The sequence below is a fragment of the Typha angustifolia genome, chromosome 13, assembly GCF_048772165.1.
Source record: "Typha angustifolia cultivar Huaian chromosome 13, ASM4877216v1, whole genome shotgun sequence".
In the NCBI taxonomy this organism is placed as follows: Eukaryota; Viridiplantae; Streptophyta; class Magnoliopsida; order Poales; family Typhaceae; genus Typha; species Typha angustifolia.
The window spans coordinates 14719280-14745976 of NC_133251.1; the positions used below are offsets into that span (position 1 = coordinate 14719280).

At 37.0% G+C, this 26697-nt stretch overlaps 6 protein-coding genes across 12 annotated transcripts in view; 1 reads left to right on the plus strand and 5 right to left on the minus strand.

The window, feature by feature from the left end:
* LOC140773139 (UPF0235 protein At5g63440) overlaps positions 1 to 6196 on the minus strand; it is a 63998-nt gene extending 57802 nt beyond the window's left edge. The window contains exon 1 of the mRNA XM_073115536.1: positions 6192 to 6196. The gene's annotated coding sequence lies outside the window, so the exon portion shown is untranslated. The remainder of the gene's footprint in view (positions 1 to 6191) is intronic.
* Positions 49 to 8458, minus strand: LOC140773138 (uridine/cytidine kinase UKL1, chloroplastic-like). Of its 6 annotated transcripts, none has more exons than XM_073115531.1 (15): positions 8334 to 8458; positions 8117 to 8208; positions 7948 to 8017; positions 7699 to 7817; positions 4946 to 5042; positions 3895 to 3974; positions 2494 to 2688; positions 2274 to 2357; positions 2067 to 2127; positions 1631 to 1691; positions 1504 to 1542; positions 1216 to 1309; positions 1039 to 1111; positions 450 to 532; positions 49 to 329 (listed from the first exon to the last, which is right to left on the minus strand). In XM_073115531.1, exons 1-15 carry the CDS (start codon positions 8434 to 8436, stop codon positions 153 to 155), a joined length of 1428 nt encoding a protein of 475 aa, XP_072971632.1. In that variant the 5' UTR covers positions 8437 to 8458; the 3' UTR covers positions 49 to 152. The 6 variants fall into 6 exon arrangements, with proteins under 6 accessions (XP_072971632.1, XP_072971631.1, XP_072971636.1 ...); XM_073115530.1 differs by having other exon boundaries at positions 2494 to 2718; XM_073115535.1 differs by having other exon boundaries at positions 2494 to 2718; positions 8290 to 8429.
* A 437-nt stretch (positions 8459 to 8895) lies between these two features.
* On the minus strand, positions 8896 to 11800 carry LOC140774249 (triacylglycerol lipase 2). The gene is made up of 9 exons (XM_073117164.1): positions 11560 to 11800; positions 11337 to 11459; positions 10717 to 10857; positions 10504 to 10614; positions 9908 to 10051; positions 9774 to 9817; positions 9628 to 9707; positions 9438 to 9533; positions 8896 to 9363 (listed from the first exon to the last, which is right to left on the minus strand). Exons 1-9 carry the CDS (start codon positions 11719 to 11721, stop codon positions 9044 to 9046), a joined length of 1221 nt encoding a protein of 406 aa, XP_072973265.1. The 5' UTR covers positions 11722 to 11800; the 3' UTR covers positions 8896 to 9043.
* A 1206-nt stretch (positions 11801 to 13006) lies between these two features.
* Positions 13007 to 16695, minus strand: LOC140774011 (uncharacterized protein At3g27210-like). Of its 2 annotated transcripts, none has more exons than XM_073116827.1 (3): positions 16299 to 16695; positions 13825 to 13905; positions 13007 to 13702 (listed from the first exon to the last, which is right to left on the minus strand). In XM_073116827.1, exons 1-3 carry the CDS (start codon positions 16438 to 16440, stop codon positions 13266 to 13268), a joined length of 660 nt encoding a protein of 219 aa, XP_072972928.1. In that variant the 5' UTR covers positions 16441 to 16695; the 3' UTR covers positions 13007 to 13265. The 2 variants fall into 2 exon arrangements, with proteins under 2 accessions (XP_072972928.1, XP_072972926.1); XM_073116825.1 differs by having other exon boundaries at positions 13825 to 13908; positions 16299 to 16687.
* A 1756-nt stretch (positions 16696 to 18451) lies between these two features.
* LOC140775014 (CBS domain-containing protein CBSX6-like) lies at positions 18452 to 21544 on the plus strand. The gene is made up of 2 exons (XM_073118234.1): positions 18452 to 18817; positions 20422 to 21544. The coding sequence occupies exons 1-2, from the start codon at positions 18483 to 18485 to the stop codon at positions 21302 to 21304; spliced, it is 1218 nt and encodes a 405-aa protein (XP_072974335.1). The 5' UTR covers positions 18452 to 18482; the 3' UTR covers positions 21305 to 21544.
* A 531-nt stretch (positions 21545 to 22075) lies between these two features.
* LOC140774869 (proteasome subunit beta type-1) lies at positions 22076 to 25955 on the minus strand. Its single transcript, XM_073118028.1, has 7 exons — positions 25820 to 25955; positions 25617 to 25724; positions 24483 to 24564; positions 22891 to 23020; positions 22662 to 22804; positions 22490 to 22576; positions 22076 to 22373 (listed from the first exon to the last, which is right to left on the minus strand). The coding sequence occupies exons 1-7, from the start codon at positions 25858 to 25860 to the stop codon at positions 22299 to 22301; spliced, it is 666 nt and encodes a 221-aa protein (XP_072974129.1). The 5' UTR covers positions 25861 to 25955; the 3' UTR covers positions 22076 to 22298.
* Positions 25956 to 26697: the final 742 nt, after the last annotated feature.

Below are 26697 nucleotides of genomic sequence, written 5' to 3' on the forward strand. Positions count from 1 at the left end.
GAAATATAAAAGCATTAAATACTACCTTGAAAAGATCAGTAATATATCTCGATCACAAGATTAAAAGCACAATTTAGCATATATTTCCATACTTCAGTTGGTATATCTCATAGAGTGGCATTTAACATTATGGTAACAGCACTATAACAGAATCACACAGCAGCCATAAACCGTTGGGACAATAAATCATCCGTGCCGAAGTAACGGTCACCAAACTCACCCAACCCAGGAATGACTCTAAAGTCTTCGTTCAATGCAACATCAATCTCTGAGGTAACAATCTTTATCGAAGGGAAACGCTTGCAGACACGGTGGATCCCTTCTGGTGCCTGTTTACACCAAAGGAATTAGATATTAAAGATAAAAATATCAAAGAAAAGAAATCAGCTGCTAAAGATTGAATCAAAGGAAAGGAGATCTGTAACATTCTAAACTCAGCTGGAGCTCACCGAGATTAGATTAAGGAATATTATCCGGTTCTCCGGAACTCCTCTTTGTATGAGAAGTTCTATAGCCTGATAAACAGAGTTACCTAAGAAATAAACAAAGTTTGGCAGCGAGTTATCTGAGGGAAGAGATCAACTATTGTGTTTGTCATAAAACTACAGACATAAAGAGCATCTGCAAGCAGCTAATAGATTAACAGTGTCCAGATATAGTCCAAAGGCATTTTGGTTCGTATATGGTGTTCTGAATAACAGCATTTATGTTCTGACGGTAAGCATTTGTAATTTATAAAGACCGAAGGCAATTCCTGCGACCTGAATGTTTTCTTTTGCATATGATGAGTTCTTAGTAAGGAGGATTGCAAGCCCTGCACTAGTCTAACAATGGCCTAATCAAGCTGATAAGATGAAAAATTTCCAAACCAGTTATAAATGTTGACAAAGACTATATAATATATGGGGCTGACAAAAAGCATTAAGACCAACTAAGTCTGTTTTGCATTCGTAGAACAATTCATGAGCAAGGTATTTTCATCTTTAGGTGAAATGAAACAAAAATTATAGTATAATAAATTGTATGCATGAGACAAACCTGTAGCAAGCACCGGATCTAGAAGTAAAACATGTCGCTCAGCAATATCGTTAGGCAGCTTGTGATATATAAGCTAGTAGTGACAAAGCAAATTAGTATATATATATATGTATATACTGTAAATGAAACCAGCTTATCTTAACAGAAAAATAAGTCACATATATACTGAAGCCTGACCTGTTTACCATTGTCTCCATCCCTGTGTATGAGAATTTTACCAATTTTTATTCCTTTACAGCAGGCACGCAGGGCATTTTCCATGCTTTCACCGCTGCAACAGACCAAACACCAAGTTTAGATCAGTAATAAATAAAGTAAACATACACAGGTAATCACTCTCTGCAAAAGATTAAAATCATATCATAGAGTTCTTCCAGGTTTATACATAGTCAACAAAGGCATAGAACCAGTTATGGGGAAAAGAAAGAAAATATTTGCTAAAGGTAGGGAGGAGAAATTCACAACCTTGATTTTCGGTAAGGGTTGTTTGAACAGCTGAGCATTCTATTCATGTCGACAACGGAAACAATGCTAGCCACTCGTTCCACGACAGTTGAAAAAAATTTAAGAGAATACCTTGTTCAAGGCTCACCTTCGGACAACAGACACTCCGCAAAGCTTCTTGCAGAAGTCAACTCCCATGTATACAGATCCTGTACCAAGGAAGCAGAAAGTGGTAGTACATTATTTGCTTTATCTAGACATCTTCACAACTCTATTACGTTATAGTTTTATACCAAGGAAAATCTTTATTCACATAGTTTTTTTAGTGAGATAGGTGTGTGATTTTCTAGTGTACAATGTGGAATCTCTTCAAGTGAGAGTCAAAATCAATAACAACATAATGACTTGATGAAAGAGATGGTTAAACTGACTTAGTTCTCACTCTATGTAGAAATAAAATGAACTTATGGAATATCTATCATATCGAATACGCAAATAGAGCATCCACAGCATTGCATTTGCAATATCTTATCAGGATAAGAAACAGTGGGGGAATCGAGGAACACACTCTCTTTTCCATGTACCTGTTGGAGTAACAATCTGCTTCTCTGTAAATGGTAAATGCCCAAGACCATGCTCTACTACCTGGCATGACATTGTTTACATTACTTAGTAATTGTATTGACTATCGACGCAAACAACTATATTTAGTTGTTGACAAATCTAAGATGCATTTACTTCATCATTAACAAAGAATACAAGGAAGAAGTATTATGAAGGGATAAAATTACCAGCCTGATAAGTCGATCAGAATAGAAGACAAAGTCGCTGATAGTCACATCCCTATCACGAATAAGTGTATGCATTCCCCGTATCTGTGGACATGCACCTTTAGAAGTATTAATTTATCATGAGGTCCAACATTTGGGCATAGCATAGTATGAAGAACTAGGCTCTCCTTTTATAAGGTTATTATCTGTATGTAAGAAGCAATTCATCAAAAACAAGTACCTGGAGAGTTGATTGAATTACATATACATTGGGATATGTTTTGCACAAGTCATGCTGACAAAGCTTTGTTCGAATATGTTGCACAATTAAGTCAATTGCAACATGATTTTCGCCTCCCCGTGGTATGATAACATCAGCATATTTTTTTGATGGCAGAACAAAATCATCAAAGGCAGGCTTGACAAACCTACCGTACTTCACATAGCCAACGTAATGTATCAAATCCTAAGAAGGATATTACACCAATACACAGACATAGACAGTCGCAAATGAGAAGACAGGGCGGCATAGCATAAATAGCGTATCGTAATTATGTAATTATGTTTACATTTCAAGATCAACAATAAATGCTTCCAACCTTTCAATCATGCATTGTCATTTCTATGTAACTCTATAGAAGAAGCCATCTAAGAAAAATATCCTAGCTCAAGGTTCCCAGAAATTCAAGGTCAAGGTTCATAATCAGTTGTTTGAAGGAGATTAGTGTACCTTCCACTAGAGTAAGAGAGAACATGATGCATACTTTTGCAAATGCAATTACAATGACATGGAGTCTAAAATAGAACTTATTGCCATGCAGTTTGGAACAGATCACCTCATATTGAGACAAGGAATTCTCATGATTACGTATTCGTATTTATTAAGATAACCACATGTTATCCAAAGAAAGTGAGAAGGATTGAAGTTAGAGAATAAGAGATGTGTAACATGAAGAAGCAACTTAATGAAAACAAGACAATTATGAAGGCACCAAAGTTGATAGCAAGTATATTATACAAAATTAGCTAACAAGGACACTTCTGTCGAAATAAATAAATAATACTTGTGGGATGACAACCAATGTACACTGTTTCATGCACATCTAAATTTTCAGAGTGTGTATGATATCTGTGTAGATATGACTTATGAGTATATAACTGTCTATTTAGGTATTTAATATATGACCTAACAAAAGTTTTCTCATAAAGAAAGTGCAAGCCAATGATATACAAATTTCCATGTTAGCAAGCTTTTTTCTCAATATTGGCACCTACTTTCATCTCTTATTTAAGAAAAAAAAAGGATCCTCTTCTAGACTAGATTTATATCTGCAGCATCATATTTGGTTCATTCAGAAGGAATATGAATATTCTCATTATATTGATTAAGATGACCTTTTTAGGTCATGTTGTTGCAATGTGGGATATGGGGAGGGAAAACAAGGGCAATTTAATCACAAGATAAAATGTACTAAGAATAATCCTACAAAAAAGGGGAGGTAGTTTTTATAAAAATAACCAAAAAAGGAGGAATCCAATTGCAAATATGTCAAAATGAGGAGGTAGTTTGCAACAAGGATAAAAATGCATGTAATGATTTGCAGAAAACCTTAAAGCAATTTAAAGTATTAAAATTGTATACTTGTTCAAGCACTGAATCTATATCTCTTCCTCTTTCAACTGTGTCACGTCTTATTCTTCGAGTGAGTCTAACATCTGCATCTGAAAGGACAAATGACAGAAATGAGAATCTGAAGAAAAAAAAAATAGAATGACTTCTTTTACCAGGACTAGACAATGTGCAAGGCTATAAGCATCTAAATTCAAATTTAAAATTGTTGTAGGTCAGTTGTCTTTGATGTGCAACTGATTGCAATCAGCATAACGGAACGAAAGCTGAGTAAGTACGATTTTGGAAAAGAGGAATCGAGACATCAGTCTCAATGCATTCAGACTCAAGACATTGTTCACAGGCACATGAGCTTTCAACAGCATCAAGCATACAACTGTTTCAAGCAAGTTGCCATCAATCTCTCTCAGAAGAGGACTGAGAACTTTTGTAAAGAAGAGTATGCCCAGTGAAGGGTGGTACCTAGATCCCTCCAGAGAACAACCTTTAATAGAATAAGAATTTGAGTGGTTCTCAATGTTGTATTTGATTGCTTCCTTGAGATCGACTGGAAGAAAGTTTGTATAACTCTCAAGGACTACCAGAGGCCATTAAGATGACTCTTACATGCAGACCCTTTTCAATAGATAGAATATTAATATATGCAAAGACCCTTTTCAAAATATAGTACTATTCTAGATAAAACAACATTGGCACATTAAAAAATGGTAATAAACCAGCAAAATAAAGAACTTCACTAATCATCATTATGAGGTTAAGCAATTTATAGTTGGATCAAAACTTTAATTCTTCCCAAGACCTATAAGTATCTAGATGAGGAATGCTAAAGGCAAGTTCTGGTGTTTGGAACTAATTTCATTATAAAATCACAAATTCATCCACATATGACTAAAATATTGTCATTTTCTTAGTTCATATTGCGGTTTAGCAAGATGGCTTGAGTAATCATATTGAAGTAACAAATAACCTAAGTCTGTAACTTTAGTTAAGTGCCTAACTGAGCAAGTAGATGCTGAAAATCTAAATTTTATAATGTAGCAAAGTAAAAGAACAAGAGTTGGACCTGCATCGACAAAAATTTTCATGTCCATCAAATCACGAACCCTTTGATCATGGAAGACTAGAATTCCCTCCAAAATAATGACATCTGATGCATTGACCTAAAGGACAAGAAATTTAGTGTGCATCAAGAGGAGCAGAGAACTTCATAACAGAATACCAAGAATTAATATAGCTGTAATTCATTTAAAAACTTCCAACAAATAACATTCCTTTCTGAATAACAACTTATCAGCAATGTAGATTTCTTCATGTGACCATAGCAAAACATGGGGAAAGAAGCTGATGGCGCTGCTTCGCTTCTCGTCATAGGGGGAGTTTGGATTATTGAACAAAGCTGATATGCTAAATATGCAGAGCTAAGAAGCATAAACTAGGAAATTCGAGTAAAATGTGAAATAAGAATCGATCAATAAAACGAAAAATGTTGTAGCATAGAAGAATCAGTGCAACTAGACATTGCCCATTACTCTTGCTTCAGTTCCCCACAGGGGGTTGGATTAGTGAATGAATCTTATATGCTAAATATACAGAGCTAAGAAATATAAACTAAGAACTTCGAGTAATATGTGAAATAAGAACCAGTCAGTAAAGTGAAAAATGTTGCAGAATGGATGTTGAACCCCTCTTTCGCTTTCCCCTCGAGGGTTTGGATTGGTGAACGATAAGAAGCACAAACCAAGAACTGAGTAAATATGAAATAAGAGCTGATCAATAAAATGAAAAATATTGCAAAATAGAAGAATCAATGCTGAATGAGTACTACACAAACTTCAGATTAAGTTTTAACGTGATCAGTCTCTGCTTCATTCTTTCAGTTCCTTCATCGATTCTTTGCCAAGCACTCATGATGAATAAGATTAGACTAAGGCCCCCAATGCGAACATTCGCTACCACCTCTCTGTCGGCAATGTAGACATCACTATGAGTGTGATGGCCCCAATCAAATACGATGTCCACTAGTAAAATTTTACGAGATACATCAAGATGTGAATGAATTGTTAATTATATCGCCTATCAAGATACATCCTCTACATTGCAACAGACTTCGGTGACGAGAAAAAGCACACATCTAATTAATCTTTCCCAGTATAGTTCGTTGCCCTGATACGTGATCCCACGTCTCTGTCAACAACTAAGGTCATTCATGTTTAAGATTGAATTTTGAAAAGAAGCATCTTGTTGTTAGAGAATTTGAGAGTAGACGATAAGAATCAATCTAGAGAGGAGACCAATACCTCCAATCAGATGGGAGGAGGGGGGGTAGGGTTGAGTTATTGAATGAAGCTAATAAACTAAATATGCAGAGCTAAGAAGCATAAACCAAGAACTTCGAGTAAAATTGAAATAAGAATTGATCAATAAAACGAAAAATATTACAGGATAGAAGAATCAATGCAACTAGTCATTACCTTCCTGCTATTTTTCTCCTTGTGGGGGACCTTACCCCTAGTTCGCTTCCTACTTGGGGGTTGGATTAGTGAACGAAACTAATATGGTAGATATGCAGAGCTAAGAAACATAAACCAAGAACTTCGAGTAAAATGTGAAATAAGAGTCTGTTAATAAAAATGAAAAATGTTGCAGGATAGGAGAATCAATGCTAAATGAGTATTACACAAACTTCAGATTAGTTTTTACCCGTGATCAGTCTCCACTTCATCTCTTTTGGTTTTTTGATTGATTCTTGCCCAAGCAATCATGGCGAGTAAGATATTATATGATTTTTTAAATACAGTAACTGTCTATTCAATGACAAACAAAAATATGCAAACGAAGGCTCGCAATGTATATGTAAGCTACTTCCCTACTAATCCTCCCTCAGCCTCTCCAGGGAAGAAATATGACAGAGGTATAAACCCAAGCAAAATTAGAGGTACAACCAACACATCAACAGTAAATTATTCAGCTAAACAGAAGAGCTATGCCAGCTGCTAAAAGAAGCAGCACATCATCACATCAAAACCCATAGCCATACTAACTTGACTGCCAAGAGAAATAGCAAATCATCACATTTAGGCACATTAAGGTCCACAAGGGATTCTTCCTGGAAAGACAAATGCTTTTTTCACTGAATTTGTAATCTGACAGCATAAAGCATCCCCTTCCTGTATTCTCTTCTCTCTTTACAGCCAATTAACAGTGACGTTTGGTTCTACAGTTCTATGCAAAAGTAGATGCATGTTGTCAAACCAAACGTCCAATTGTATTTACTCCCACTGCTTTTCTCAATAACTATCCTAGTATCTTCCTTTCCTCATGTAACCAAATCAGATGGTTGATCGGCACGCTAGTTCTCATGCAACGCCTGTTTGACTACTTCATTACATATTAAACTATTGATCACTCCTCTACCATCTTGCTACATCTAATACAGGCAAAATAAATCTTCTGGAGTTTGAAGTCAATACACGAGCATCATATGATTGAAATCACATCCTCTTCAGAAAGAAGATGGAGGTACCTAACTACCTATAAACCTTAAGTTCCTTCCAGAAAAAAGAAAAGAAAAAAAAAAGATCAAAGTACATGAACTTTATGCAAATTTTTACTACAGTTACTAATTTAAGTGGCAAACTTACTTACTCCCCTGGAAATATTAAATATGCGACAAGAAAATTGTACTTCGTAGTCTCTTAGAGAACAAGGTTCTCTTTATCCCTGTTAACTTGTGTAACAGTAAGGGGAAATGAGAAGAATTTTGTTGCCACCTTTACATAGTGATAGAATGTTTAGACTGTGTGCATCAAGAAGTACCTTTCGGAAACTATCAGAGCACCGCTTGTGGCTCTTAAAATCATAGATAGGAACATTGACAGATTGCCCAGCCTTGAGCTTGCCCATGCACTCTAGAAGTTGTTCAGTATCAAAAGCATCTAGGAGAAAGAAAAGTCTTAAGAGGTTAATATACACAGAGCATCCTGAAGAAATAGAACAAATAATCCAGTTGAAGATCATCTCTTCAAAATTGAAATCTACCACAAGAGACGATGAGATAAGAAGTACCAGGATGGTCAAAATTGTAATCATGGGCACGCTCAGATTCTTCAGCCGTCAGTCCCCGGTAGAACGAATCCTGCCAAGTAACAAGGTCCAAGGACAAAATTGACGAGCAATGCCATCGCAAACTAAGTCTAAGTTCGAGCTACTTAGATCATTAAATCGCTCCTTTTACCTGGCTAACAAGAACAACGCGATGATCATGAAGCTGCTGGATGATCCTATCACAAACCGTCGTCTTCCCAGAAGCCGTACCCCCCGAAACCCCTACAAAAGAACCATCGAGATAAGAAACAAAGAACCCAAATCGCGAAACAATGAACTAGCAAGAACAAGAAACAAGCAAACCAAAAGGATCGAATTTTTTTTCTTCTTCTTTTTTTCAAGGATACCGATGACGAAGTGTTGCATCGAAGAATCGACGTCGGCGGAGGAAGGAGAGGAAGGGGACGAGGGAAGGAGGCCACTGAAGTGGGCGCCGGCAGCGGCCTCCATCGCTCTCGTTGCATTCGAAAGTGAGAACTCAAAGCAGAATAAATAAAGATTGGTGAAGAGGGCGGTTATCGGTCTTGTTTGGAGATTGGCGAATAAAGTGACAAAGATTTAGTTCGTTTTGTTGGTTATTCGCCGTACAATAATGCTTCAAATACATACAAATGAATTGACACCATTTCAAAAAGCTTTTAAATATCACAATTATCGCTATATTCTTTAAAAATATCATAATTACCATTTCGATATTAGACATGACTAATTAATTCGGATTAAAACTAAACTTAAATTATATTTTTTTTAAAAAGCACTATTTTGCCCTCATAAAATTTCTTAAAATCAAAAGAAAATCTTATTTTATTTTCTGTAAAAGAAATTAGTGATATATATTTGGCACTCTAAATTTGAAGAAAAGAAGAACATTTTATTTATATATATATATATATTTATTTAACCATAATGTCACACAAACTTACTTACTTCCATTGAAGATGCTTTTGTTACATATCATTGTTATTGCATTACAACATTCAAAGTTATATTCTTGTACACAAACATTCACATCCTTCTTTTCCTGTCTTCCTTAGCTCTTGCAGGCTTGCAGTAGTTCTTAGTTGCGGCCGAAGAAGGCGACCACGGCTTCGTAGACGATCTGCTTCGCGGAGATCCCCATGACGAAGTCGGCGTGCGCGTAGTCCTTCACAAACTGAACCGTCAGCTTATCGCCGTCATGGAACTTGAGATCATCAAGCAGCAGCTCGACGTCTCGGACGTCGGAGAGGGAGTCTTCGCCGCCGTAGCTGAGGAACAACGGCAGGTCATTGGGAATGTTCGACATGTTATATACTGGTGGTGTGCTCTGCCCGTAGTTCTCCATGTTCAAGTCTTTCCTCTCGTAGTTGTACTTCGTCAGCACTCCATCTCGGAATGCTGTGAAATTTGACAGGAGAAAACATAAAATATTTATGCATGTAAACACAATAGCGTTAATGTTTGATGCTTACTCTGAGCCAAATGAATCATAGTCTTTGTTGATGTAGGCTGTGGTTCATATTTGAGGAAGAGCTCAACTGTTGAGGCATTAAGGCAACAATTGTTTCCTAATAAATATCATCAAATAATATGACATTAAGATCAAACTTCATGTGTAAACAAACCACAAAAAAAGAGAGAGAGAGAGAACTAATCTTTTACCTGTAAAAGATCTCATTAGATCATAACAATCTAATCCTGGGTCACGGCAAAGTGCCTTCAGAAAGTTTACCACAGCCGCCCTGTTTGCGAAAATAGAAATAAGCATGGATGACATCAATGTGATAGATTAGTAATGTCATACATACACTTTGGGGTTGAATTCAGACACTCCAAGCCAATTGGTTATTATCTGTTTAAGATCATAGAGAACAAGGTAAGAACAAGATAATTTAAGTAAAAAAACAAAAAACAGAGCATCAGGCTGCAATTAAATTCATACTTCTCCAACAAAAGCTTTAGCACAGAGAATGCCAATTGGAGTAGTCATATGAGTCAGATAGGCTACTGGGCTTAGGAGTGCAGCAGATTTAAGCTTGTCAACTAACTTGCCTTCAGAGAAGGATGCCAGAGCTACCAGAGTCCCCTGCAAACACCAAGAGCCAACTCCAACATTAATACCTCATTAGAAAAAAATTTAGAGATGTTTACATAATCTCCACTGAAGACTATCAATATATTGTAATAATCACTATATTAAGATATCATAATTGCTATCGAAATCATTATATTCTTTTAAAATTATCATTCTATTTGTTATAATCATGATTAAAATCAAACTTATATTCGAAGTTTGTTGAAATCTATTTAATGCTACACATTATCATAGTAGAAGAAAAATCCTAAACTTTAACTAACAAAAATACTTTAGTTATGTAAATGTGTTTATTAACTTTAATATCACCACCTATTTTTCCATATTATATGTAGAAAAAAGAAAAACCACCTCATTGGAAGATAATTAGAAGTAACTTGAACATATATGAATGATTCATTGAGGAGACTCAATAAATTAAAATCTGTTTTTTTCTTCTTTACCAGGGAATGGCCAACATAGTGCAACTTCTGTCCAGTTTGACTATATACAAAGTCAACCGTAGCAGGAAGATCATTAGTGACCAGTTCATCCCAAGACCAATCCCAATAGCTCTGCTCAAAAAGAGTTAGCACTGTGTATAATTAGCAGAAAGCTAGCTATAACACTCACATTTGATGCAAAACAAGTTGGGAAAATTAGGTTACGTAACGTACTCTACTGGATGGATCCAGCGACACGTGGCGGCTACTCCAACGTGTCCCCCTCGTATTGGCTATCCAAACGTCGAACCCACTGTCAGCTAAGACGAATGCTAGTGATTCATCTGGAGAGTTTAGTATCCATGTCATGCCATCCTGCAAAGATTATGTAGCTCTCCTATAAGTGGAATTTTGTTTGTTAACATTATTATTATTATTATTATTTTGTATAACTAAGTCTGTACTGCTGAGACGTTGTCATGGTTAAGAAAAAGAAATATAACTGGAAGTATATGTTCATTTAAAAATAGCCAATACGTTAGTCTCTTGAGCAATAAATGAAACGGCCTTTTATTTTCATTTAGATGATCAGGTTTCACATGTCATCTCCATTAATGTTACATCTTATGTAAGTTATTTAAAATTATCTAATACTATCCATGCACAGCTAGATCGATTCACAGTTACTAGGTTTGTTCTCTTGCAGAGAGGTCGGAAAAGATTTTCCAGTATGCCATGTATGTGAATTTATGATTCCATAATCAACGCAAAGTGTTTGTTACTTGAATTTATGTAGGAAGTTTCAATAACTATGTTGTAGAGGATCTAGAGTACATTGATGATATAGCATATACCATGAGCACCCCATGTTGCAGAAGCACAGGCTGCCGCCGGCCACCTCCGCCGCCGCCGCCGCCCCCTTCTCGCCCCTCGGGGATTCTTTGCATGCTCAAGATATAACCATCTTGAGTTGTCACCTATAAAAAGAAGAAAAGAAAAAAGGTTCCATGAATGATGATAATGTAGCAGTTGCATGAAAGGTAAAGTTAGAGGGGTAGCAAAGTATATATCAGTCACCTCATGCTCTTCGCACTTGTAGCCGCTGGGGATCACCATCAAGGCGCAGCTCCCGTCCGCCGGCGCGCGGTTTACGAGGCGAGCGGCGGGGGCCGGCTGCGTGAAGGAGGCAATGAGGAGGAGAGTGGAAAGCGTAGCCCATCCGAAGGTATGGGAGGCCATGTTGAGGTGGATAACAGTGGTAGTAGTAGTAGTAGGAGTAGAAGAAGTTAAAGAGGAGGGGCTATTTAAAGGAGAGAAAGAGGAGGGAATAAGAGCAGAGAGTGTGAAAGCAAGAAGGGATTGGTGTATAGCTCATAGTTGTGTGGGTGTGTATGTGATAGATAACTGACCGAAATCTCTGCCTTAAAGTGTGGGCCTTTTTGATCCTGCTGTGATGACACCCGGAGTGGGGAGCTTTTTTCTCTTCTCTGTTCTGCTTTTTGGTTGTGCATGACACGTTGGGAAACGAGGAATATGGGGGTGGGGGGCACTGAATTATGAGTGGGAAACGACATGTGAGATCGCTCAGACTCCAGATTAGAAAAATGTATGTATTTATGTGCATGCTTGTCATTTACTCCCAGAGTAATACAATGGGCAACTTACACTACCTTTATCTCCAGCACTTTGGTTCGATTTCAACTTCTTAAGTTCTTCTTCATCTTTAGAATTTTTTTTTTTTTCCAATCAAAACTAACGGTGCAAAAGTTATAATCCCTTTAGAACTATCTATGTTATTCTCAAAACACGATTAATTCTTCCCCATAAGATAGCTTCGACTAGTACTTTTGTGGTGCTATCCATGTATATTACATACTCTTATGGTAATACTTGTCTTCATGCATGAACTGCTCTGCTCTGCTCTGTTCTGCTCTGCTCTGCTCTTATCCCATCATGGATGTAACATTCATAATGATTCTCACCACCGCATCTTAATGTTCTGTTCCTTTCTGGCTAAAAAAGCAGCGTTCACACGGATATGATTAAAAAGGGTGAATGAAACCGTAACTTGCCAACGGTTTCCCATTCGATTCCAACATGGTTTCCCCCCCAGGACTATTATTAGATTTACGTGCATAAATACGAAAGACAGTTTATAGTTTATACACACGCTTTGGGATGTGGAGACGTGTATCCAGTTGTGTGGGGCCCGAAAACACATCTCACCGTTATCCAGAGAATTTTTGGAGATCAAATCTGATAACGGAATGACATCACCGCAAGGAGGCAACAAGAAGCTCGGAGACACGTGGACAACCTCACACGTGTCGATGGCTCTTATGTGTACGCCTCCACCAAGACCCAATGGATAAAGCAACGAGGCATAGGATGTCCATTTATGAACTTGAGCTATATATTTCGACCTCGAATTCGTTAATTAAGCTCAACATCTAGTACTCAATCAGTAAAGAGAGAGAAAAAAAGGCCATCTTTGTAACTTCCCTTCAGCTTGGAAAACTCTTCAGACAGACAAAAGTAACTGTATTGTCATTAGAAATATATATATATATATATATACTGTACATAGTTCATGACATTTACACTACACATAACATAAAATAAGCAAGATATGCACTCTTTATCATGATACGGAAAAATGGTATTCTGTATTGTTTATACATATATCCACCATTGGAGACTTGCATCCCATCCATAGCTTTCCATTTATGAACACATAGATAGATTAAGTAGTTCCGTTGGGAAGACCGAAGCGATAAGAATTATTAGGCAGCGCAGAGATCAGGGCTCATCTTCTGCCTCCTCTCATCAGCAATAAATGTCCGAACCAAGCTCGGAAAGCAACAGCGTGCTGCATTTCCTGTCTTTCCTTTGTTTTTCTTCGGAAAACTACCTGGGGTTGCCTCGACAGAACTACCTTCAGACTTGGAGGGAGTTACATCTACTGGTTTCAGGGTCTGGTTGCCGTTAAGATTGTATTCGATAGGCTTCCTGTTGATGTCCAATTTATCTTCAACAGCAGTTTGCTCACTGACTGTCTTTTCACCTTGCAGTTTTTCCTGGAAAAGGTCAGCCAGTTTTCTCCGGCTGGTTGGAGAAGGTTCGGATTTCGTGTCTGATAATCTGTCAGTAAAAATGACGGTGTTTACTGTAGGTGTTTTTCTCTGATAATCTGGAGTGCTGCCCCGAGAGGGAGTAAAATCTGAAAAAAGAAGGAAAAGAACAGATCATATATACATAGAATTTGAAAGATATGGACAAAGAAATCATCATGTTGGAAATTGTGAAAATGTACAAAACTGCAGGTATAGTTATTTTTATTACCTCCATTAACACTGAAGAAATCATCCTCACAGTCGGAGTCTAACCATGCCCGTGAGTCAAAGAAGATTTCCTTTGCATTCCCTGCTGTGTCACAGATTAATCTTCCATCAGTTGGAAGGATTTTCTTTTTCGAGAAAAAACAGGTCAGAAGTGAAATGCATCTTCTTATTTGATCAACAATCACCGAGCGAGATTAATTGCAACAATCGAGAAAATTGCATGGGTATTTCACTTGAGCCCATTTGTTTCACACAATATAATTGTGATGAAATCTACAAACCTTGGACAATTTTAAATCTGTCACAGCATGGTATCTCATATCTAGTAGCAGCAATTACCAACCAAAATACCTATTTTGAAGCTTATGAAAAGAGAAGGAAAATGAAAATAGAACTGCAATAAGAAATGTTCCTGCCATAATGTGCTCTTAAGAAAATTGGAGGATAATAGATAAACTTAAAAAGGCAGTGTTATAACAAACTTTGCTGTAAACATTGAAAAGAAAAGAAAATGGAAGGAATATATTAGTAAAAAATTGAAACAATGTTGCAAAGTGCAAAATGCACCAAAGTAAAGAGATTACAGGAAGCCCCAGATAAGGATACTGATTTACTGACCTAGTATCCAATATTACTTTGCACTACTCACAGAATTTACACTACATATGGAGAAGTGCAATGATTAAGTCATAGTTGAGGGGCTCATAATTGTGATTAAGGAAAGATAATTGAGGCAGATGTATCACCATATTAGATCAACAGTTAATCTATCATCTTCAAGCCTTCCATCGCCCTTTATGCAGTAATGCATAGGAAGATGGCAAACATTGAATGTCTGTGAACAATTGGAAGAACCACCAAGTCCACCAGTCAGCTTTAACAATGACCAACAAAAAGTTCACATATCCTACCAGAAGTGAATTGATGACAAATCAGACAGGGCTTAAATCATTATTCCATCATATTATGCAGAAAGCACCATTAGCCCAAACCTCATCAGTACTATATGACAGCTATGCATCATTAACACCATAAGGTTGTAAGGTTCAATGTTTGATGCTAAAACCTCAGGTAGTGCAGATTTATATTCAGTACATCCTAGAAACCTCATTCCCTTGGAAGATGCAAGATACCCACCCTCACGCCTCTCTCTTGTAATTTTCACTTAGAATCACTTCCCAAATACATGAAAAATACTAAGAGTTTATCTAAATATTAATTTTGCCCTTTTCTATCTCTTAGATTCAAACAAAATAATTCCGGTCATACAACTATATAGGAAATATGTAGATTTAGCACTTACACACATCTCAGAGGTGGGTATGCTGCAGATGGAATACAGTAGTAAAACAAACAAAGAGTGGCTCAAAAATTAAGTGCAGTAGGATAAGGTACAGATTGGAGACAAGATTATGGAGTCCCAATAGAAAGGAGGCAACTCTTTAAAAAAAAAAAGGCTAAAGAGAAGTTGCAAAGTGCAATAGTTCCATGGCTCCATAAAGTTGTCGAAAAGGTGTTGCACCTTTTCTCGAAAAATGAGTGAGCAAAACCTACCAATATGGTCCGCAATGCTTAGAAATGTTATATCTTGTATACAACCTCAAAGACCTTGCTTCTGAGTTACATAAATCTACTTTATCAAAACTTAACTAGAACTTCGTTGGAAGTGCATAGTGACATGCATATGCCAGAATACACTAATCAGTAAGATTGATGAAGTCTCTATCAATGCAAAAGACAGCTACTTGGAAAGCAATAGCCATTTTCTAATCCTCCACATGTGATGCCCTCTGTTTGAGGTCAAAGAGCAGAGACTAACAATAAGTAATACCAGTAAGAACACAAACCTAGAACTATACTAGTCTATGAAATGTTCCCTATTGACATTAGTAAAACAAACAGTAATAACTAAACATAATAGAACTAGAATGCAAAAAGAAAAAGAAAAAAAGAAAGAAACGCAGTAAGTTAATTAGCATTCGGAGGCATCTCCAATAGAAAGGTACTTGTTAACTGTGGTTCTGATGTACATAAATTTGTCCCCTTGGTACACATCACCCATGACTATGTATCTAATTTAAATCAGATAGATTTTAGTCCTTCAGTTACCGAAGTGATTTCTGAATGAGAAACAATAACATGAGCATCAACCAGAAATGCTATATTAGCATTCACTGAAGTCATGCATCAAACAGAAACAAATTAGAACCAGCACACTGATTAGGCTATCATCCAAACCCTACGAGAGTCAACAACACAAGCATCAACTAGTGATACAAAACTTGAACATCAGTGTTCAGTACACCATCAACTAAACCTCAAGAAAACTTTAGATCTTAAATATCTGGCCTTAAAAAGAAAGGAGGAAATCTACTTTAAAGATAAGCAAAAGTGAGCAAAAAGAAAAGAAAAAAAACCTCCTTTTTCAAAAAGCATGGAATAAAAGAAGGCAAAAAGTTCAGCAAAGATCATTACCAAAATCTGGGTCATGTTCCACAGAATTAACCTTAAGATCAAGTCCACCAACTGGGTCTTTTCCATTCAAAGATTTATCCTTGGTGGGCGATGGAGCAAACATCCTCTTGGCTTTCGAGACTAAACCAGACCGAAATCCCATTCTTGGTCCTTGGCAAGCAAAAGCTCAAGAGCCAATTTTTAAGCTGGACTCCTCGTTACTCCCATAGTCCAAGAAGAACAAAAGGGGATTAAAAAGAATAGAAGAAGATAGAAAGACTTACTAGAATACAAAAGGACAAGTGGGTTCTACTTGGATTTTTCACAGGGGTATTAATGACTCATTGCTTAAACTATGGAGACCAAAATTACTTCACAGTTCACTAGTTCAGAGAGAGAGAGAGAGAGTGAGAGCGAGGGATTAATAAACTGCTTCGGAGTGAGAGAGATGTCAGCAATTAATTATTCCTATCTGTTTTCTACTCTTAATAATTGGGTGCCGTCTCTTGTCTTCTACTCTTAAATCTTAATAATTGGGTCTCGTCTTCCAATGTGCTCTCATTGAACGCGGAAAGCTGAGATTTTTTTTTCTCCAGCAACGCCTTCTCCACTTCTTTCTCTTTTCAAAGCAAAAATTTATCTAGAGTTAATTTTGTTCTTCCTGCTATATTTTGTGTGTCCATATTATCCAACTATCATTCTTCTTCTCTAAAATTTGAATAACAATGTGACTGAGTTACTACTAAAAATATACCTTTTCTTAATAAGAAATGGGAATCAGACCCCATTTCAAAGTAAGTTAATATAAAAATATATGCCGACATAATAATAGAGGAGGCATCCCCTTCCATACAGATGGATTCTTGTGGATGTGAAAAATCACACGTGTGTCGATCTTCATGAGATATTTTGACGGCTCAAGACTAAGATAAAGCTTTTGACTAAAGTTTACCAGCGAATCAAACATTGTCTACCCATAGATTCTTTGACTTACAAACTTATTTATTAAAAATATATAATTTCTAGACTTCTAGTCCTTATGAATACTATATAGAATTATAGACACCTCACATATAATTAAAACACAATTACGTCTAAAATTTCTTTTCTTATAAAAAAAAATTACATCCAGAATTATTGAATTATTGCTCCCTTTCATATAAACCTTTTTATATATTTTTCTTTAACAATTTTTTTTATCCGTTCTAGGTTTTTCGGAGATTATATTATCTTATAGGATGAATCATTCATTAGCAAAGATGAAGGGAATAAGAGATGATAATCTTTTGTTAATTATTAATTAAACATATTTAAAGATGAGAGAGGGAACTAGTGAACTACTAATCCATGAGAACAATCTATAAACTATTTCAATTTGTCTTAAGTGAAAAGGATTAGTGTGTACTTCAGCAATGTGAGGGCCAGCTTGATGTATTCTTAGCCGTCTGTCTGTTCCTGCCTCCATAGTAGTTGAATTGGTCTACAGTTTTGTTTCAATTCCATCCAAAGTTAGACTTTATATTAACAGATCCAAATTAGGAGTACTTCTCTCTCCAATTGTGAACTTGCTTTTGGCTATATCTGGCATATTCTCATCCAAAGACAACTAAGATTAGATTGAGTCATTGATTCTTACTTATCCCATCCAAAGGTAGCAACTCCTATTCTCCTGTGTTTTTATTTCGTTGTCGGCGTCGCTGGCATAGCAGCTCTTCTTTTAATCGGAAAAGGAAAAAAAATTATAGTCTTTTACAGTTTTTCTTTTGTACTTATACTCTTTAAAATATCTCTAATTTAGATATATATTTCTCGAATACGTGATATTTTTGTACGTATATATAAATATGCATCCCTTAAAATCCTTCTTTTTGTACGATAAAATTATCCTTAATGCATAAAAAATATTTGTTTTGATGGGTATATGTAAAAATATCAAACTTTAAAAGGATATATACACTAATAAAATATTTTTTGAAGGCACCAAAAAAAACCTATTTGAATTTTTCCTAAATATAAATACGATTTTATAATATTTTAGATTGTTAAGAGTACATATATAAAATATACGATCCATTTACCTTAATGAGCTTCTTTTTGGAGCCCATAATAACAAGCAGCCCGTAGCTTAAAGCCCACTATCTCCACCTTGTTCTTCCTTCTCTCCTATAAGAGTGAGAGAGCACCAACTCGGGCCCGCCCAATTGGATGGCCCTCATCTTCCTGCACCACGTCGTCGGCGATCTGACGGTCGGCAAGCCCGACCTCGTCGAGTTCCCCGAGTCCGAGCCGATCGACTCCGCCGTCAAAGCCATCGCCAACTCCTCCGAGGCGGCGATCGCCGTCTGGCGCGGGAGGGAGAAGGGCGAGGAGGCCCGGACCTCGTCGCCGGCGGCTAGGTTCGTCGGCGTGCTGACGTCTCTGGACGTCGTCGCGTTCCTCGCCAGGGTCGGCGGCGATCACCAGGCGGCGATGAGGACGGCGGTGTCGGAGGTGGTAGTGCCGAATCCGGGGCTGCTCAGGGAGGTCGATCCCGGGACAAGGTGGGATTTTGATGTGATTTTCGTATTCATTTGTGTGTTTCGGATGATGGGTTCGTAACGATTTGATCTGATTGATTTTTATTTTTTTTTGGTATGTTCTTGATGGATTTGGTGGTTTTGTGCGTGGAAATTATTGAAAATTTTCATTTTGTGATTTGGGTTCTCGTCATTTCTGATGGAATTGATGAATATATTTGTTTTGTGCTGGCTTAGGTTTGGAAGTGATTCACATGTTATTAGCTGGACGAACAAGTTATATCCAGTAGCTGTAGCCTATATGGTTCTATTGTGCATATCATGTTGCGAAAAGCGAAAAGAAAGAATATGTATCCCATATGTCATGTAACAAGAACAGAACTAGTTGATGCATGCGCACAGATGTTGAATGAAACAGTACACTTCTCTTTAGGAGATTTGGCTGAATGCTAATCAGGTAGATATACACCCATGCATGAAGGGATTGAGATCTAGAAAAAGCACCATCTGATTAAATTATATTACATGTAAAAGAGAGCGCTAAACATAATCCTACATTCCATCTCAATTGGCATATTGGAGCTGTGGAGGACAAACTTAATAATCTTGTTGTTGGCCCCACTCATCAAATTTTTGAAACTTACGTGCAGCAAGGATGGCCTTCTCTTTTTAGGAAAAGATATAGGGCCATAAAGTGCAATAGAGAGATATAAAGAAAGAATCATATAGAAACATAGAAAGTTATCCATTATTTTATAGAAATGAATATATCAACCTACTGCAAGGAGTTCTGTCTTAATGCTCTTTGACATATAAAGTTATAAACCATCTAGTTTAACAAAGGGCAAGCTTTCATTCCCTATCCTAGCTAGTTGTGTGCAACTTTATGAATCTTCAGTAATGAGTTATTCTTAAAGCTAATTTTTGTTATTATTTCAAGTTCTTCTGAATCTCTTATTACAAATCCTCTGATTTGATCATTTTGGCTGTAGCCTGCAGATTCACTTCAATATAGGTCCTATTTGAGCTATCTCAACAATTTATACTATTCATTATATATTGATAAGGGAACTCAAGAATATGAATAACCACTAAACTCTATATAAGGCATATAGGAAGGGATTGTGAATTTAAGAACTATCTCTGCAATCCTGTGCTTAATATTTCTTTAGATTAAACTGCTGAGAAACCTTGCAAAAAGTACCCGTAATGCTCTCCATGTTTGGAGGTGTCATTCTTCAACTGCTTATTTTTGCTTGTGAGAGTACCCTTCTCTTTTCAAATCTGTTGGTTTTGGCGTTTCTGTTTCAATTCTTTCCTAAATTTGTTTAAGAAAAGTCACAGCAGATACAATGCAAGATGGTGGTTTTGGCCTCTTAGGTACTATTTACTCACATGATAGATTCTATCTCATTAAAATGCTACCATATTTAGTGGCCCCCTTTTGTCTGAAAGCACCCATGACTGCATCTGTATCCTTTCTGTGCCTTTATTTCCCTTTGCAACTACGTAACCATGAATGCCTTTTGTAATATTGATAGTGTTGATTTTTCCCTTTTGAATCTTTTTAAAACTTGCCTCATAACATTATTATTCTATATGCTGAATCCATATTTTGCGCAAACAAGGTTGATAGATGCACTGGAGATCATGAAGCAGGGCGTGAGGCGCCTCCTTGTTCGCAAAAGTGTCGCATGGAAAGGCATGAGCAAGCGATTTTCTATTATGTACAATGGTAAATGGCTCAGGAACACTGAAACCTCATCAGCAGGTACCATTATCAACAGCGGTCAGCCGTCCTCGTCTGCTCTCCCTGATGACAAGTTTTGCTGTCTCTCCCGGGAAGATGTGATCCGCTTCCTAATCTGCTGCCTTGGTGCTCTTGCCCCTATCCCATTATCTTCAATCTCTTCCCTTGGAGCCATTACTCTAAATTATTCTCATATTGAAGCCTCCTCCCCTGCACTTGAAGCCCTTCTAAGGGTTCCCGATGATCCACGTGCCATTGCTGTCGTGGAGACAAATCCTGATGGAAGTCACAAGATAATAGGAGATATATCTGCATACCAGCTGTGGAAATGTGATTACTTGGCTGCTGCATGGGCTATGGCGAATATATCAGCAGGGCAATTTGTCATAGGTTCTGATGAGAACGGGACAACACCTGTCTCTCCTTCTGATTTCACTATCAGTTCAACAATGGAGGAATTTGGAGTTGGGGCTTCTCCAAGGCCTAGGAAGTTTAGCAGCAGAAGCATTGGGTTCTTCAGTAACCTGGCTAGTCAGATATCTGTTGGGCAGCTGAGAAGCATGTATCTCGGAAGGAGTGCCCCATTAACATGCAAGCATACAAGCTCACTCGCAGCTGTTATGGCACAGTTGCTGTCTCATAGGGCTACCCATGTTTGGGTGACTGATGCCAACTCAGAGGACGGTATTTTACTGGGCGTCATTGGATTCAGCGGCATCCTCAACGCTGTTACCAAGAATGTCATTCCCCGGACCATTTGATTTAGCTCTTGAAGACTCCCTGCTTTGATTGATTTGAATGTTACCATTTAAATGTATATATGATCGCTTATTATTTCATGAGCAAAATGGGTTCAGCCTTTGGCTTGGACCTCTTGTTATGGTAAGACCTTTTAGTTCCACTAGTGATGTTGGTAGCTTGATTTGTATCATTTGCACACTCCTGTTCTTTATCCGCATATTAGTATGAACACCAGGTCATAGTTTGGATTTTAAATTTCATAGAACTTTGCAACTGCTGGTATTGTGTTAGACCCATGTATAATAAATGTGGTTACAGATTGTTTTTTTGTTTCTGTTCCAATTTATTAGAAACAGAATAGTTCTTTTCGTCCAATCAAAGTTGGCTCGTTCGTTAAAGTATGCTCTTAATACAAATTCTGATTCACATTGTGCAGATGTTTCAGTGAATATTAGTATGAAGTTATCCTCCCAAACCTAGCTGTTGAGAGCCATTTAGCAAGTTGTATCCTATGATTTTAACTGTTGTTTGAGATCATCTCCATGTCTCCAGCAAGAGTCATTCCCAAGTGAGACACCTAGAATCTGTAGAGCTTCACTTTCCTGTAGGAAGATCTACCAAATTAGCAAACACTTATATTATATATCATCCCCTAAATTCCTGGTATATATCAAATTGAGCATGAGTCCTGTTCCAGAATTAAGGCAAACCAGGATTAAAGTTCAACCTTTTGGCAAGCCACAAATCCGATAAGCAAGTGCCGTCACTGACGAGTACAAGAAACCGTAGAATTTAAGTGAAATGAGTGAGTCAAAAGGAACTTGCAAGTCATTGTTCACAAAATGTATTCATAAAAGCTATTTTTCCAAAGATCCAGATCTCAAGCACAAGAAGCTATTTCTTGAAGATAAAATTTACTAAAACTTGTGGAAAATCATGGCAGAAAGCAAGGTCCAGCAGATGCCCTTCCAGTTCCACGAAGTAAACAGCAGCTGAATCACAGATTTGTCAAAATTAATCTTTCCGAAGCTCTATATAGTCACGTCTTATGCCGGCTGCATTGACAACAACTATTTCTAGCTTATCTCCCTGTGAAAAAATTCCAGATGAATACAGTGAGTGAGAAATGCAAATACCATTTTCAAACTAAATATGAGTAAGGTTGCAAAGACAAAGTATCAAGGTACAAGGTCTTCGAAGCATACAGTGTATATATCTCGTTCAGTAGCAGAGGCAAAAACGTCTTTCACCAAATCAACTGCTTCCGACTCTGACAGTGGTGTCACAGCATCCTGCTCAGATTTAACAAAGTTAAGTTTCAATCCTTCACTAAAATACTGCATCACAAAGTAATTATATTTAACATACTATTCTTACCTTAGCAGGCAGTAAGAGAGGACTAGGAGATTTCAATTGGTTGTCCAAAACAGGTATAATCAGTGTAGCTCCTGTTCCTTGAGCACTATATCCTACCCTCTCATAGGATCCAACTGCATCATATGTGTACACACAGCCCTTCCCTGTTGAAAGAAGATACATATTTAATGACGAAGTCTCACCCCCCACCCCCCAAAAAAAAGTTCCAGTAGGCTGAATGTTACTATACCTTCATTGTCAAGTCCACCGAGTACATTGAAAGCATAGTAGGGAAAGAATCGTTTGTAGTAAAGTGTATTAGAGAGTAGCTGACCCATTGCAGGACAGCTCATTTGCTTATTGTGTTGGTGTTGGTAGATCTATAGAAGCAGATGTCAAGGAGAGTGCTTAGTCAATCATTCTTGGGAAAGAAGTAATACATTTGCATGTATTATATTATTAACTAAAAAACAGTATAAAAGAGGAAGATTGAACACCAAGACAAGCAAGAACCCAGAAGATGTAACCATGTTTGATTGCTCAACAAAAGATATGCAACTACCATGAGGATGAAAGAATTGCAAATTGTAGCCAACTTATTATTCCCGAGTACAAGAAGCTTAGATTCTTAAATGGTGGGGGAAAAGTATAGAAGCTAATATCTCTAACAATCTATAAGCTAATATCTCTAATGCACGAGTTTCTATATTATACTTCTGCACTGAAATGACTCAACCCTAGTTTCAGTACCAATCATATCTTCAAACATTTGAAGCATCCATGCCCCTCGAATTATCATTGGATGCTTCATCATTGTCTTTAGCATCAAAATTAACCGCCTCAGCAGTTTCCTCAGTACATGAACCAACAATATTCCTGTTGGAAACTTGGAAGATGTACTTTTTTAGTAGCTATGTTTGAAGAGAAACATGAATTTGAAAATATACAATTCTGACTAAATCAAGAGCTGAGCTTCAGCAGCAAGTTAGGAATTAACATGTTCACAGCCCACTTTGTACACACTGCAATCACTTCTTCCATCAGATAATAGAAGACTCTATGCTCAAAGTATTGATTTAGAAGATCTAATCAACTTAATCCTCCTAAGGAAGCAATATAGTATTTAAAACACTGGAGTATCAGCCACGACTGTCCAGATACCAGATCTCAAAAAGGCTGACATATTATTCAGATCCACACAATTAGTATGGTGAATTTTTGTAAACATAAACTTTGTGGACATAAAATCACTAGAAAGATGGAAAAAAAATCCAAATAGGCACTTGACAAATAGATACACACGCATATCTTGAAATCCATAAACTCAAATAATTTAAGACTTATCGCAAAATCTCACAGTCACTTCTCTACTACAATCATAAGCCTCCCTAACACTGGAACTCTAGATTTATGCTGCACTAATAGAACAATCCAGATACCCACTTTAGAGGAAAAACATAAGTAGGCCACAATTTACTCATGGATTCTTAATATTCAGAAGTTGAATTCCAGGTGTGAGAGCATATATGCACATAAGTACATGCATGCACACACACGTGCAGAAATGCTTGCATCCATAAACAAATAACGATAATTTTATTCTAGCAGGTGGTTGAAAACTTGAAATAAAATATGAAATCTAATAATTGGAAATTGGAACCATCATTTCAAATAAAATGTCCTAGGTTAGAGTAAATATGGAACATAAACATATAAATGCAACACCTATGACGGATCTGTTGTAGGAAATATTATCCCTGTGGCAAATCCAAAGGAATAGCTGTAATAATGTTATGTCAAAAAAATACAGACCGAAGGAGTTATCATCCTTTAAACACTCACCAGATGCTTAGCTGCCAAGTTCTTATGCAAAGCTTTTATATCTCCTTGGAAGCCAGAGGAAGCCAGTACACATTTATCAGCACTATACATGGACATGAGAACTCATGTTACAAATTTGGACATTAAAAAGATGATAATTAAAGAATAATGTTCCACAATTTAAATGAGTAAAAACTAAAACAATATTAACAAATTGAGAACTGAGAGCATTCGTGAACAAACTAAGTTAAAGGCTTATTATGAAAAAATACAAAAACAAACACAATATACAAGATGAACTGACAATTTGGCTATCTATTCAGTATCATCCATCTTTTTTAGTAGATTTAACAGACTAGACAACTGTTTGCAACAATAAATATAATTTCTTTATATTAAACCATTCCCTCTAACTTTTGGGCTCAAAATGTGTACTAAGCACAAGACATGGATTTAAATTCAATAAGTAAAAACATCATATTATAATTAATAATGTTCCAATAGGTCAATCTGACGGGAGTCAAATTCAGAACTTCCTGATTTAATAGCATGGTAACTCACCATCTTCACGAGAGCTTAAGCTTGTAGATGGATTTTACATCTCTTATACCCTAACCATGTTTTTGAGATTCAAGAATAATCTATGCTTTCAGACATGGGACATGTAGCAATCTATGCTTCCAGATAGCATATGAATCTCAAATGACAAACTCATTGCAACACTGTAAATGGAAATGGATTTAAGAACACCTTTCTAGACAAAACAGCTAACAGGTTTCAGAATTTGCTGCGGGGATAAGGTATACTTGGCTGCTAACAAAAATAACCATGCTAATATGCTACTTAGTCTCGTTTCTGTCTTAACTAGTTACCGGACCTTATTTCAAAATTAGTCAGATCCACGATGCTTCTTCTATCAGTAGTTTTATTGTGATAACAACTATTAGTTACTTCTCCCCGTCTTTATAGATCGATGCATCTTATCATATACCAGAGAGCCGTCAGATCCTAAAAATGCAATTTTGCCCCTTCAAAATGGAATCTTTCGTGAAAAATCCAAGTTCAAACTCAAACCCCTATAATTTAAGGAAAATAGAAGACTAAACCCTAAACAAATCGAACCCCAAGGGTAAAAGTGGGGGCAGAAAAGAGTACAGGTTGCAGATCTTCGAATGGTCGCGGGTGAGGATGCTGTATCCGATCGACAGCCTCGTGTCCGCCGCCACCACGCAGTAGTCCAAGCCGGCGATCGCCACGCAGGTCCTGCCGGATTCATCACCCATTAAATAGAGTACAGAGAAAGACACACAAGAGAGAGAGAGAGAGAGAGTAGAAGGGGCGAGGGCGAGACAGAGTACCCTCCATTGTTCTCGTACACCCAATCGCGTCTCAAAGCCATTGCCAAGGTCGAGGTCGAGGACGAGAAGAGGAGAGCCGAGTAGAGGAGGAGGAGATCAAATGGGTGGAAGCTTGTGTATCGATGTTAACTTTGTGTTGTGCTTTCGCTCTCTTGGCTTTCTTGGCAAGAAAACATCTACGTAGGCCTTCGTTGGGCCCAAACTTGGGCCAGCCCAATTACGTACAAGCCCAATCAAATCCAATCCAACCCAATTCTATATACGTTCGGATTCGATCAAGAGCTGAACTGTAACCTCATTATTTATTTTTAGTGATTCATTGGCCCTCTTAATTATAAAAAATATCCTAATTTATCTATTAGATTTCCTCGTTTAAAAAATATCATAAGTGTCACGTGATTAATCTTAGGTTCTTTAATAATTATTTTACTTTATTTTTAAAAAAAAGAAAGAGAAAACAATTTAATAGTAAATTAATTGTTTGGTTAACACCAAAGGGTGAGAAATTTCTTATAATCTAGAGGGTTGACTTTACCAAACACACAAAAGAAAATGAACAATAGTTTAAGCGTCTAAATATTATTATTTATATATTATATTATTTGTTCAGACATGAAATTAAATAATTTAGAGAAAAATCTCGGTGTTATACAAATTGGGAATGGATTTATCTTGTACGAGATTATACTCATTTTACTGCAAAATTAATTTCTAAACTTTACTCTATGCAACTCAAAAGGAACGAAATCGATATAGGTTTCGAATCCTAATCTCCATAATTCCAATATAATCCTACTTCTCCACCACTCATTTCGAATGACATCAGACATCCACTAATCAACTTATTCTTTTCTTTTCTGAATATTTGATCCAACCGT

What these genes read in the sequence shown, in the direction of transcription:
- LOC140773138 (XM_073115530.1), bottom strand. Translation starts at nt 8,436, where the DNA reads ATGGAGGCCGCTGCCGGCGCCCACTTCAGTGGCCTCCTTCCCTCGTCC. An exon ending in CTGATCGACTTATCAGGCTG is followed by an intron (nt 2,128 to 2,273) that starts GTAATTTTATCC and finishes ATGTCATGCCAG; the next exon opens with GTAGTAGAGCATGGTCTTGG. An exon ending in TATTCCTTAATCTAATCTCG is followed by an intron (nt 330 to 449) that starts GTGAGCTCCAGC and finishes TGGTGTAAACAG; the next exon opens with GCACCAGAAGGGATCCACCG.
- LOC140774249 (XM_073117164.1), bottom strand. Translation starts at nt 11,721, where the DNA reads ATGGCCTCCCATACCTTCGGATGGGCTACGCTTTCCACTCTCCTCCTC. An exon ending in ACAAGTGCGAAGAGCATGAG is followed by an intron (nt 11,460 to 11,559) that starts GTGACTGATATA and finishes TTCTTTTTATAG; the next exon opens with GTGACAACTCAAGATGGTTA. An exon ending in TATGATTCATTTGGCTCAGA is followed by an intron (nt 9,364 to 9,437) that starts GTAAGCATCAAA and finishes CAAATTTCACAG; the next exon opens with CATTCCGAGATGGAGTGCTG.
- LOC140774011 (XM_073116825.1), bottom strand. Translation starts at nt 16,440, where the DNA reads ATGGGATTTCGGTCTGGTTTAGTCTCGAAAGCCAAGAGGATGTTTGCT. An exon ending in GGAACATGACCCAGATTTTG is followed by an intron (nt 13,909 to 16,298) that starts GTAATGATCTTT and finishes TCTGTGACACAG; the next exon opens with CAGGGAATGCAAAGGAAATC. An exon ending in TTTCTTCAGTGTTAATGGAG is followed by an intron (nt 13,703 to 13,824) that starts GTAATAAAAATA and finishes TTCTTTTTTCAG; the next exon opens with ATTTTACTCCCTCTCGGGGC.
- LOC140775014 (XM_073118234.1), top strand. Translation starts at nt 18,483, where the DNA reads ATGGCCCTCATCTTCCTGCACCACGTCGTCGGCGATCTGACGGTCGGC. An exon ending in GAGGTCGATCCCGGGACAAG is followed by an intron (nt 18,818 to 20,421) that starts GTGGGATTTTGA and finishes TGCGCAAACAAG; the next exon opens with GTTGATAGATGCACTGGAGA.
- LOC140774869 (XM_073118028.1), bottom strand. Translation starts at nt 25,860, where the DNA reads ATGGCTTTGAGACGCGATTGGGTGTACGAGAACAATGGAGG. An exon ending in ACTTGGCAGCTAAGCATCTG is followed by an intron (nt 23,021 to 24,482) that starts GTGAGTGTTTAA and finishes CTGCTTCTATAG; the next exon opens with ATCTACCAACACCAACACAA. An exon ending in CTGAACGAGATATATACACT is followed by an intron (nt 22,374 to 22,489) that starts GTATGCTTCGAA and finishes ATTTTTTCACAG; the next exon opens with GGAGATAAGCTAGAAATAGT.